The sequence below is a fragment of the Nicotiana sylvestris genome, chromosome 8, assembly GCF_000393655.2.
Source record: "Nicotiana sylvestris chromosome 8, ASM39365v2, whole genome shotgun sequence".
Classification (NCBI taxonomy): domain Eukaryota; kingdom Viridiplantae; phylum Streptophyta; class Magnoliopsida; order Solanales; family Solanaceae; genus Nicotiana; species Nicotiana sylvestris.
Window position 1 is genome coordinate 74,427,472 of NC_091064.1, and position 14,062 is coordinate 74,441,533.

The following is a 14,062-nucleotide window of genomic DNA, read 5'->3' on the forward strand; positions in this document are numbered from 1 at the left end:
TTAAAATCATTCGTCCTCGAATGAGGATTTTGGAAATCGGTTGGTTTTGAAAGCATGATATGCAAACTCCCAATTTTTGAAAAAAAAAATTTGCTAGAGTTTCCTTTGTAATTAGACTTATCTACCTGTCAGAGAGCCCCCAAAACATTATTTCCAAGCACCATTACGCTATCCCTATTATCCCTACAACTGGTATACAATTCATTACCTCAACACCTGCACATAATTTGGCCACTTCAATGAGTTCCATACAGTTCAACCACTCCAATACACTATACTTGTTCCAATTAATCATTACCAATCTACACTGCCTTTAATCATTCACTTATCACATGAGTTCTTACAAAACTTTCATTTACTAAAAAGGGGCTTGCGCATGACTCAATTAATCACAACACATACAATTCTTGCACAACTTGAGGAGTTACAATAGTAAAGCATTTAGGGAAAAATATGGGGTGTCTTTGCACCAGATTTAACACAACATCAATTTACTTAGAGACAAGAGTTCGCACGATCACTACTAGACTTGTTCAAACAGATGGGGATATTTTTCTTTCATTTCACTTTCCGCTTCCCACGTGGCTTCCTCGACTTGTTGACTTTGCCATAGCACTTTAACTGAAGCAACTTCCTTGTTTCTCAATTTGTGGACTTGCCTATCAAGGATAGCGACCGGAATTTCTTTATATGATAACTCTTCATTGACCTCGATAGCCTCGATTGGCACGATGGTGGATGGGTCTCCAACCACGTTCTTTAACATAGACACATGGAACACTGGGTGCACTAATGACATTTCAGGGGGCAATTCCAGTCTATAGGCCACCTGTCCTATCCTTTGAGTGACCCGATATGGCTCGACATATCTAGGACTCAACTTCCCTTTCTTCCCAAATAGCATGACTCCCTTCATAGGAGATACCCTCAAGAACACCCAATCATCTACTTGGAATTCCAATTTTCTTCGACGATTGTCCGCATAAGATTTCTGGCGACTCTGAGCACCTTTCAGCCTTTCCTGAATGATTTTAACCTTTTCCATAGCCTGGTGCATGAGATCTGGCCCTAACAATTCTGCTTCACCCACTTCGAACCATCCAATCAAAGACCTACATCTCCTCCCGTACAATGCCTCAAATGGGGCCATCTGAATGCTAACATGAAAGTTGTTATTGTAAGCAAATTCTATAAGTGGCAAGTGATCATCCCAATGACCTTTGAAATCCAAGACACAAGCCCGTAACATATCTTCAAGCGTCTGAATAGTCTGCTCTGCTTGACCATCAGTCTGCGGATGAAAACCCGTGCTGAGATTCACCTGAGTACCCAAACCTTGCTAAAATTTCTTCCAAAAATTAGTTGTGAACTGGGCCCCTCGATCTGAGATAATAGAAAGTAGAGTGCCATGAAGCCTTACTATTTCCTTGATATACAATTGAGCATATTGTTCCGCAGTATCCGTGGACTTGACTGGCAAGAAGTGAGCTGATTTGGTGAGTCGATCCACTATTACCCAAATTGAGTTGAACTTGCGCTAAGCACGAAATCCATGTTGATCATCTCCCATTTCCACATTGGCATTTCCATAAACTGAGTTAACCCACCGGGCCGCTGGTGCTCAGCTTTTACTTGCTGACAATTCGGACATTTAGATACAAAGTTCGCCACACCCCTCTTCATACCGTTCCACCAATAAATTTCCTTGAGATCACGGTACATTTTCGTAGAACCTGGGTGCACAAAATACCTGGAATTATGAGCCTCCGCCATTACCCTCCCCCAAAGATTATCCATATCTGGAACACATAGCCTACCTTGACATCGTAATACACCATCCTCACCACCGAGTGAAAATGTCAAAGTCTTGTTATTCAAAACTGCCTCCTTCATATATGCTAATGCTTGATCAATGAGCTGCTTTTCCTTGACTTCCGCTACCAGTGACGATTCTGCTCCATTACGCACCATAACCTTCCCCTCGTCTGAGGTCAAAATACGAACCCCCAGACTGGCCAATTGATAAACCACCCGAGCCAAAGGTCTCTGATCCACTCCCAAATGAGCCAAACTACCCATGGACTTCCGACTGAGAGCGTCGGCCACCACATTTGCCTTCCCTGGATGGTATAAAATATCCATATCATAATCCTTGATCAATTTTAACCACCGCCGCTGCCTTAAATTCAACTCCTTCTGCTTGAACAAATATTGGAGACTCTTGTGGTCTGAGAACACATCCACATGGACCCCATAAAGATAATGCCGCCATATTTTCAAGGCAAATACAACTGCCGCAAGCTCCAAATCATGCGTCGGATAATTTTTCTCGTGATTCTTGAGTTGCCTTGAAGCATACGCTATAACCTTCCCATGTTGTATCAACACACACCCCAAACCGACCCTGGAGGCATCCCAATAAACCACAAATCCTTCTGTGCCTTCCGGCAATGTCAATATCGGCGCAGAGGTCAATCTCGACTTCAATTCCTGAAAACTTTTCTCATAAGCGTCGGACCATTGGAACTTAACTGCTTTCTGCGTCAACTTAGTCAAAGGGGAGGCGAGGGTAGAGAATCCCTCCACAAACCTCCGATAATACCCCGCTAAACCCAAGAAGCTACGGATCTCCATCGGGGTCGTGGGTCTAGGCCAATCTTTTACTACTGCAATTTTCTAGGGATCCACCTGAATCCCTTCACTTGAAAACACATGGCCCAGAAAGGTAACGGACTCCAACCAAAATTCACATTTTGAAAATTTAGCATACTACCGGTGCTGATAAAGGGTCTGCAGAACTGCCTTGAGGTGATCGGCATGATCCTCCCGGTTCCACGAATAAACAAGGATGTCATCAATGAAAACAATCACAAATGAGTCTAGAAATGGCTTGAAGACCCGATTCATAAGATCCATGAAAGTTGTCGGGGCGTTGGTTAGCCCAAAAGACATGACCAAGAATTCAAAGTGACCATAGCAAGTTCTGAAAGCAATCTTAGGAATATCCTGTTCTCTGATCTTCAATTGGTGATACCTGGACCGTAGATCAATTTTGGAAAAGAACCTCGCACCTTGCAATTGGTCGAACAAATCATCTATCTGAGGCAAAGGATATTTATTCTTGATGGTGACCTTGTTAGCTGCCAATAATCAATACACATCCGGAGCAACCCATCCTTCTTTCTGACAAAAAGAACCGGGGCACCCCACGGTGACACACTTGGCCGTATGAACCCTTTTTCTAATAAATCCTTCAGTTGTTCCTTTAACTCCCTTAACTCCGCTGGCGCCATTCTGCATGGTGGAATGTATATCGGTCGCGTATCTGGCAATACATCAATCCCGAAATCAATCTCCCTATCTGGCGGGATCCCTAGAAGCTCGTCCAGAAACACTTCAAGAAACTCATTCATGACTGGCACGGACTCGGGGACAGACACTTCTGAAGTGGTGTCCGCCACCCGGACCAAATGGTAGATACACCCCTTCCTAATCATCTTCGAAGCCTGAAGGTAGGAAATAAACCTACCTTTCGGCACCACACCATTTCCCTTCCACTCAATAACCGGCTCATTAGGGAACTCAAGCCTCATGACTCTCGTTCGGCAGTCAAGTTTAGCAAAGCACGAATAAAGCCAGTCTATTCCCATAGTCACATCAAAATTCACCATTTCAAGCTCAATAAGATCGGCCGTGGTAGAACGACCACATACCATGACAACACAATTCCTATAAACTCGCGTGGCTGTAATAGAATCACCAACCGGAGTCGATACAGAGAATGGCTCATGAAGCTGTTTGGGTTCTACCCCAAAACTTGAAGCAATTAATGGGGTGACATAAGACAAAGAGGACCCCGGATCAATAAGAGCATAACAATCAATGGCCTGAACAGACAAGATACCTGTAGCAACATCTGAGGAGGCCTCTGCACTCTGGCGACCACTCAAGGCGTAAAATCGGCTAGGTACACCTCTACCACGAGCTCCACCCCTAACTACACTGCACCCTGCTGGGACTGGAGGACGCACGGATGATGTGGCAGCTGAAGAACTGGATGACTGAGCAAATCCCCTACCCATGCCCTGACTGGGCGCACGGCAGTCCCACTGGATATGACCTCTCACCTCGCATCTATAACATATCGGAATATCCAAATAACAAGTATCGGAATGGAACCTCCCAAACTTGGGGCATGAAGCCCTCCCCTGCTGCTGTGATCTCCCTCCTGGATGACCGGAATGATGGGGTCTCCTACTGTCTGAACCTAATCTCAAGTGAATGCTCTGCTGATAACTATGCACAGATGGCGGTGTGCTTGCTGAGGACTGGGTATATGACTGGGATGGCCCTGATGGCCCTCTCCCCGGAACTGGTCTCCCTGAGTGACCCACTGATCGGGCCCTGCTGCTACTCTCCCTTTCTGCCTGTATTTTCAACTTCCTAGCCTCTGTGGCCTGAGCGAACCCCACAATCTTCCCATAATTCATATCTGAGTGTAAGGCCATTGTAGCAGCCTCATTCACCACCAAAGGACTAAGACCCTGAACGAATCGCCGAACTCGAGCATCCATGGTCGACATTAACTGAGGAGCATACTTGGACAACCTCACAAATTCCATGTGGTACTCCCAAACACTCATACTGCCCTGCTTGAGGACCTCAAACTCTGTGGCACGGGCCGCCATTGTCTCGGCAGGCAAGAAGTGGTCCATGAATGCATCTACAAACTCATCCCATCTAGCCGGAGGTCTTCCCTCCCCACGTGAATCCTCCCATATCTCGAACCACGAATACGCTGCTCCCCTCAACCTGTATGAAGCCAACTCAACCCCTTCCGTCTCTATAGCCTTCATCACTCGAAGGGTCTTATACATTTCATCAAGGAAATCCTGCGGATTGGCCTCTAGGTCTGTGCCCGTGAACTCTGGAGGGGCCAACCGCAGAAACTGGTTGACTCTGGAGCTGGCGGAATCTCCCTGTCCGCTGGGGGCGCAGGGGCATCATGAGATCTCTGGGCCTGAGCGGCCACTAACTGGGTCAACATATGGATGGCTCATCTAAGGTCCCCATAAGAAACCCCGGGACCGGAAGCTGGAATTGCATCAAGATCAGGAATATCAGTGGGAGGGATGGTAGCACCCTCTGCCGCAGCTAGAACAGGAATACTTGGATCTGGAATAGATGGGCCAGGCAGATTCAAGACCAGGGAGTCACTCTCATCCACGGCATTAGGTACATGATTCACGGCCACATTTGGGCCGAGTCTAGCTCTCTTCTTAGGTGCCATTACTGAAAATTTGGAACAGAGTACGAGTTAGATGTAAATACTTCCACTTTTCACTTCACCGCACGATATAGAGTAACAAAGAAGAAGGTAATTTCCTAAATGCCCATGTAACCTCCAACTTATAGATGTGGTCGACAACACACCGATAAGGAGTACTCTACTAGACACGGCTCCGAGACATCGTAGGACACTTTAAAACCTTAGGCTCTGATACCAAGTTTGTCACGGCCCGAAAACCGAGGGGCTCGACCGGCGCTCGACCGGGTAGCCCCCAGCCAAGTGGACCTGAGTGCCTTTCCTATTCCACGTGATACCCTACGTTTCCATTACCCATTAACCAAGTGAAATAGCCATTTATAAATTTAAACACATTCTTACGAGATTTACATAACATACATAGTTACTTAGCGTGGTTTACAAGTTATACTGCCCTAAATACATAAGTACATAACCCACATTTCTTGTCTACAGAGCCTCTAGAGATACAGAAGAGTGTTACAATACTTGCCGGTAACAAGGTTCCGGCTATACTTTACACAAATACCAAAATAAAATTTTCGGGAAGATAAGCGGCATGAGCCACGCAGGGCCCCGAAAGGAAAGGGGCTCACCAATTCAGCTGACGGGAGGTGAAGGAGTGCTACTGTTGGTAGGTTGGAGTACCTGTTATGGAACCACCTACAAGCATAACACGAATGTAGCGCCCCCGGCAAAAGGGACGTCAGTACATTTTAATTGTACTGGTATGTATGAACAAACTTTACCCCAAGTAAAATCAAGAAATACACAGATAACAAACAGTAATAGCATCAACAATCAAATGCACATGAAAGGAACAACCAAAGCCAAACAAACTCCACAATCTCTCATTTTCCCCTTTCAACATTATTTCATCACATCAATGATTTCACAACTTTCACATATTTTTATTTCAATAGTGATTTCGATCACTTTTCCACCCTTATTACCTCGGCCACCCTTATCACCACAACCCACACCTTATAACTTCGTGTTGCGGCGCGCAACCCGATCCCACCGGACAATCATATTTCACACGACAACAACAACAATTCATAAAGAATTTTCATAAACATCAATACCATTTCCATCATATGCAACAGCCCGTACACAATTTAAGTCAAAACGATAATTGCCCCCGACAAGTCACATATGATATTACCACAGTTGTTTCAATTGCATCAATTACGATTTCTTTCCATCATTTGTTACACATCTCTTACCACATAAACACATTCACATACACACACTTGGTTTGTTGCCATTTACTTACACTATTATATCGGGAGACTTAACCAACAACGTTCAAGGCATATTAATCACAAGAATTTGCAAATAGTCCACATAAGTGACACATACCAATTACTCGTACACCAAACAAGGTGACTTTACAAAGGTTAAAGTTAGCCTTACATACCTGGAGTCGAATTCCCTTTTTAACTTCTACTTTCAATTCACCAACAGCCTAGTACCGTCAATCTCGTTCACAAGTTAACACATATAACTTAGAATTAAAGTTCACAAACTCAACCCGAACTTACTTAGGTTATCAACCCCGCTTTTGCAAATCTTTACTTCTACCTAATTCCTCTTACTAGAATCTAGGTTTTAAAGGACATGCATGTGTATTTCAACTTTCATTTTCAAGAATTAACGCATGAGAATCCCCCTTTTTGTTTAAATCTGAAAACAATGAAAAAGGGTTGGGGATTTTACCTGCAAGAACGGAGATGAAGACTATTACTTGAAATTCCCCGACCCGAGTGACTTTTAAGAATCAAATTCATGAAGGTAGGACTTTATCTCTCAAGAATTCTCTCTTCCCTCTCTCTAGTTTTGTTCAGAAAATATGTTAAAATAAGGGGTTGGGGTGTTTTATTGAAGAAGGGGTCGGGTTTAAAATTTAGAAAAATAGGATCCCGAGTTAGGTATGCGATCGCACTTTGCAATCGCAGAGTGGAAATGCAGTCCGCAGAATGGACCGCAAAAGTGCTCCCAAAATTTGAACACATTGCCTAGGTATGTGGCAGAAATGCGGTCCGCATACCCATTATGCGGTCGCATAGTGCACCGCAGAACTGCCCCTCACAAAATCCCAAGGGAAATATGCGACGACTATGCGGTCCGCATATTCGTTATGCGATCGCATATTGGACCGCATATTTAACCTCCAATTCGACCAACACACTGACTCACTTTGCGGCGATTATACGGTCCGCATATCTGTTATGTGACCGCATTCTAGACCGCAGAATTGCATTTTCCTGGAAAACAGTATTTCTTGACTTTTTATAACATAGATCAGTACCAAAAGGGTCCGGACCGCGGCTCGCTTAATATTACACATTCCTAACATATATTCGGGATTTAACACCACGAGCTACCCGGTTTTGAGTACAAGTTTTCACGGGGCCTTACAATAACCTTGTCTCACCCAATATAAGCTACCAGGCCAACATGCCACACCAAATGCTAACTAGAACCTTATACGACCAATAATAGAAAGAGAACCAAATAAGAGAACTACCCAACAAGTTCAAAAGATATAACAATAAATGCATAACTTTATGAACCCATACCACAAGAATGAAACAAAACACTCGAGATAAACACAAATAGTCGTATCCCAACATAACAGCGTTGCAGTTTGTAACTCGATCCAATATCATATTGTTGCAGCGTGAAATCCAGTCTAAACATGTCAATTCACATGGGAACATCCACTAATCTAAAATTCTCATACTCACCAAATACACGTATATCAACCACAAGCACGTGAAGTGCATAAACATAACCATGGGGAGATATGTAGCATAATACACTACAAAAAGGTAAGAACAACAAAGGTGCAATAAGAAAATCAATATTTCAAGAGCCATTTCGCTCATATATCACCACAAGGACCACACAAGACCATAACACACAAGTGAATAATCAAGTAGTATCACAACTCATCATAGCATAAGAGAGTTAACACATGAAACAGATCAGGGTATGAATAAGATCAACTCTACCCAATGACACACCCCTAGCAAATGTTGTGTTGAGTAAACAAATCCAATCCAGTGTAGAATACACATTCTCATTAGTACTACCACTTTGCCCCAAAACTGATCCCAACCATTTCGAAATAGGTAAATAGTCCAAAGGTCCACAATGACCTATCCATAACACGTACAACCGGTTATCTAACCCTTAATACATGTTCACAGTCCGCGATGAAAGTGATAGTCTACCTCTAAGAAGATCCAATCTCTAATCCCAAGAATACAAGAATCTTTTCATGCTTGATCTCTAACTCCCCCCCCCACTTAGATGACTATGATGTCATGCATATACAATCACATCATGAAAATGCTTCCATAAATCTTCTACGTCGAGTAGCAAGGCTTGAACATCAATGTTATCAACCACGTGATTTCTGTAGTACTAGTCAAGCATCTGCAAATCAATGCACAATGTGTTTTTACAAAACACATCCTTCTCAGGCCATACATAATAGTCTTGGCATTCTTTAGAGAATCTAAAATCTCTCGTGCCAACTCATAACCTTCCTTTCAAAACTGAACGACAACCTTGTCCATTCAATCTCACTCTCACACGGCTTACCACATCTATCATGCTACAATATGAAAATACAACAATCCTGTTATAAACTCTAAATCACAAGGAGGATGGTCCTCTTCATAAACACTTCATCAACTAAAGACCTTCCACTTAAATCAACTCGGGAGAATCTCAACACGCAACCTGCTTCCCATACCTGCAGAAGACATCAACCTCAAGTCGTGGTCAAAACCATCATAAGCCCTTAAACCTATTTGCACATAACCAAGCCATTAGAGCTGAATCTCTCTAAATCAAACGTGCAGGCCGGCAAACCCAAACGTACCTCAAACTGAAATGCTCGCCCAAAGAAACCTTTAATGAATCTAAAGTTATTCCTTTTATCTCTCTAATACTGAAATATAGAATCAATAATGATATAAAAATATTGCAGGTCTCTAGAACAATCCAATGCAAATCTCAAGTCTTTAGCCATACAATAAAATCTAGCAACTTAAACCCGCTAGAACCTTTCTTGAGGGTAATCCACTTTACTCTAATCTCTGATGCACAGCTAATACACACCGAATGGTTGTGCTCTATTAGCACATAAATACTTTAAGAAGCATCCTCATCCTAAGAAACCAAGTAAATCATTTCTCCTTGAACACCATATTCACTACGAATATTAACCCTGAGTCATTCCACAACCTTCACATATCAATAAAGTATATTACATAATGCATCTATCAAACCCCTTACCCAATCCACAAGTGTATCTAAGTTTAAGAACTACAACAACGGTAACGACCCAACTGGTCATTTTACTTTCTAGATCCTCGTTCTTGTATTTAAGACTTCATGTATGTTCTTTTACTATTATATGACTTGCTGAGATGGTTGGTTTGCTTTTTGAAGGGCTCGAGTTGAATTCAAAATACTTAGTTCCATAATAGTAGCCTAAGATGGTCATGTTTGACTTGAGTTAACAATTTGAGTAAACGACTTCGAAACTAGTATTTGAAGGTTCCAATAGGTTCGTATGAAGATTTTGGACTTGGGCACATGTTCGAATTGAGTTTTCGGTGAATCGGGAGCATTTCGGCATAACTCATGTGTAGTATCACTAGGAGTCAGAATATACATGATAATTACTGCTTGACTTGAGATTTGACATTTACCTGATGGTTCTTATTTGTTGAGATAACACATGATATTTGGGGATTTTAAACTATCATTATGTTAAAAGATCATGTTATTTATCATTTCTTATTCCATTATTACTATTGTATTTCATGCATATTTATAGTTTTTGTACCTTATTTACTGACCAGTAGTAATTGTCGATGTTGACCCCTCGTTACTACTTCTTCGAGGTTAGACTAGACACTTACTAGGTACATGTTGATTTACATACTCATACTACAGTTTTGCACTAATTGTGCAGGTATCGAGGCAGGTACATCTGGTGGCCATTCGAGCGCGCATCCCCGTTATTCGGAGACTTAGTGGTGAGCTGTTCTCCATGCTCCGATCCGTAGCACCTAGAGTCCCCTTCTTGTTACAATTACTATTTTTGTCTATTTCATTATAGACAGTACTTATACTGGTTTATATATTCTATTATATTGCTTGTGCACTTGTGACACCGGGTTGTGGAAAATTCTAGTAGATATTTATGGTTTTCGCCTAAAATTGTCACCTTCCTATTTTTATGTTTTTAATAATATTTTATATATTCATGATTCTATATGCATTAATTTCCTTATATAATAAAATCCATGATTTTAAAAGTAATAAAATGAATAATTAAATGGATAGTTCAATGTTGGCTTGTCTAACAGCAACGTTGGGCGTCATCACATCCTATAGTGGGAATTGGATTGTGACAGCTTGGTATCAGAGCACTAGGTTCGCATAGGTCTCACGAGTCATGAGCAGGTCTAGTAGAGTCTTGCGGATCGGTGCAGAGACGTCCATACTTATTTTTGAGAGGCTATAAGGTGTTAGGAAACTTCTATTTCTTCATCTCCCAGTTAATGTTATGTTAAGTATCTTTATCTTATTCTTTCATAGATAGTGAGAACGCGCGCTACGGCTGTACTCGGTACCAGAGGAGTTGCTCCCCTGTTGTTAGAGGCCGAGGGAGGGCCACAGCTCCTGCTAGAGGGTGGGGGCATCCTAGAGTTGCTCCTGTTGTACAACCAATGGATCCAGTGGAGGATCATGTAATTGAGGAGTAGGATGAGGCGCCTGTAGCTGAGCTGGCCTCGACGGATTTTATGAGCGCCAGGATTTCAGGAGGTCATGGGCCGTATAATGTTGTTCATGGATTCTATGACTCAAGCCGGGCTATTTCCGACTGATCTGGCCACATCTCAGGCGGGAGGGGGAGCACAGACCCCTACCGCTCAGGCTCCAGGGCACGCTACTACTATTTATCAGACCCTAGGTGCACTACCTGTGGGGCGAGCCCAATCGGTTACAGCTGTTATACAAGAGCCCAAACCAGCCATGACCCTTGAGCAATAGAAGTGGCTAGATAAATGGACTAGGCTTCATCCTCCTGTCTTTGGAGTTGAGCGGTCAAAGGACCCATAGGACTTCATTGATTGTTGCAAGGACTTGTTGTATAATATGGGAGTATTGAGTCCAACGGGGTGGACTTCACCACATTTCAGCTAGAGGGGAAGGCTCCTAGATGGTGGCATTCTTATCTCTATATCATACCAGCAGGTTCACCTCCCTATACTTAGGACTAGTTCACACGTCTCGTTTTGGAGAGTTACATTCTACTCTCTTAGAGGTAAGAGTTGCGGGGTCAGTTCGAGCAGCTCCAGCTGGGTCAGATGTCTGTGACCGATTTTAAGGCAAGATTCTTTGAGTTGTCTCACCACGTACTTATGATACCCCCCAAAGATGCATAGAGAGTGCGGAGGTTTATTGCGAGCTTGCATTATGGTATCCAGGTTACTCTGGCCCGATAAGTTGAGAAGGGGACTCCTTACGATCAGGTTGTGGAGATAGCTCAGAGGATCGAGGGTATCTGCAAACTAGGGCTGATTGTATACGATGGGGGAGAAGCGGCATCAGCATTCTAGCGGATTCAGTAGCACCCCATCTAGGGGAAGAAGTCGGTTTATAAGGGGCCAGTCTAGCAGGCCCATGTATTCAGCACCACCGCCTGCTTGGTGTGCTCCAGCGCGAACCTACTTTAGCGCCATTCCAGAGAGTACCTACAATCCATCGGCTATCTAGGGTTCCTCTAGTGGGTATTCAGGTCACCAGGGTCAGACTCAGGGTCAATAGTCTTTCCCACCGAGAGGATGCTATGAGTGTGGGAAGATTGGTCACATGAGAAGGTTTTACCCTAGGCTCCAGGGCAAGGAAGTACAGCAGGGACATCACCCCATGATTACCGCACCAACTGTCACACCGCACGTTCAGCCAGCCAGAGACAAAGGGCGAGTGGGTAGGGGTCGCCCTAGAGGTGAAGGCCAGATAGGTGGTGCTTCGGCTAGGTTCTATGTCTTTCCAGCTAGACCATATATAATAGCCTCGGACGTTGGAGGTATTATTTCTATTTGCAGTAGGGATGCTTCGGTACTATTAGATCCAGGATCTACTTATTCATGTGTGTCTTCTCTATTTTCTCCTTATCAAATTATCTCTCGTGAGTCCTTGGGTGTTCCTATATATGTGTCTATGCAAGTGGGTGATTTTGTTGTTTTGGATCGGGTTTACCAGTCTGTGTTATGACTTTCTATGGTTATGAGACCAGAGCGGATCTTATGTTGCTTGATATAACCGACTTTGAGGTCATCCTAGGCATGGATTGGTTGTCTCAGTACCATGTCGTTCTTGATTGTCATGTCAAGACTATTACCTTGGTGATACCAGAGTTGCCTAGATTGTAGTGGAGGGGCTCATCTATCAGTACATCTAGCCGGGTCATTTCTTTCTTAAAGGCTCGACATATGGTCGAGAAGGGTTGTTTAGCTTATCTGGCTTATGTTTAGGATACTACGGTGGAGACTCCCATGATTAATTCAGTGCCCGTGGTGCAGGAGTTCTCTGACGTATTTCCTTCTTATCTACTAGGCATGCCACCTGATCATGATATTGATTTTAGCACTGATTTAGCGCCAGGCACCTAGCCTATCTCTATTTCACTGTATCACATGGCTCCGAAGGAGTTGAGGGAGTTGAAGGAACAGCTTGAGGAGTTGCTCGAGAAGGGGTTCATCATGCTGAGTTTGTCTCCTTAGGGTGCACCAGTATTTTTATTGTCACGCCCCAAACTCGGGGATCGCGACCGGCGCTCAACCAAGAGAACCCGGCTAAGCAAGCCTATTAGATTCTTTCTACCCAACTCGCTCATGCATTAAGATAAAACACATTTTCATTAATTAGATATTAAGGATATCATGAATACAATTCCAAGTCATTTTTCCTTGGTTACTTCATTAGTTAATGTCTCAAAATACACACCATTTCATAGTATGAAGTGGAATAAATAATCCAAACACAGCATGATTCGTTTAACATTCCCATCACCCATATACAAATAACATACACTATGTCTACAGAGCCTCTAAATAGATACAAAAGAGTACTACAAAAGTGCGGCGACAAGGCCCCGGCTATACCTTAAGTGCAATACATAAGGAACAAAAGATGCATGACCCCGAAATGAAATGTGGCTCACCAAGTCTGCTGGGAGGAGGATGTACCGCTAAAGCTGATCAACACTACCTACTAGGGAACCACCTGCATCCATTTAAGACGCAGCTGCCCCGGCAAAAGGGACATTAGTACCGCTAAATGGTACTAGTATGTATAACTAAACACTATCTTATTAGAATGAACAATAATACAATAGGGAATAATCATGAAATCAATAGAAACCTTAAACAATACCATAACATCAAATTAAGAATCACATAAGCTTTCAAGTAATTTCCATGATTTTAGGTTAGGAGGTCTTGAGTATCAATACACCATTATTCACAATACCACCGGATTCTTACACGGAGTTCGATCACGATCCAATCGTCTAGGCCGTCTCTTTTGAGACATCAACCACAATCTCAATTTCAATTTAAATTTCCAATTTAAATTTTTAGCACAGTCACCACCATGTGTGCGGCATGAAGTCTGATCACGGCCCGATCGGCTAGGTCGTCTTGCCCAAGACATTACCATTTT

At 43.1% G+C, this 14,062-nt stretch overlaps 1 protein-coding gene across 1 annotated transcript; it reads right to left on the bottom strand.

Moving 5' to 3' along the window:
- Positions 1-1,512: 1,512 nt before the first annotated feature.
- On the bottom strand, positions 1,513-4,877 carry LOC138875215 (uncharacterized). Its single transcript, XM_070154039.1, has 2 exons — positions 3,221-4,877; positions 1,513-2,120 (listed from the first exon to the last, which is right to left on the bottom strand). Exons 1-2 carry the CDS (start codon positions 4,875-4,877, stop codon positions 1,513-1,515), a joined length of 2,265 nt encoding a protein of 754 aa, XP_070010140.1.
- Between the last annotated feature and the right edge of the window lie 9,185 nt (positions 4,878-14,062).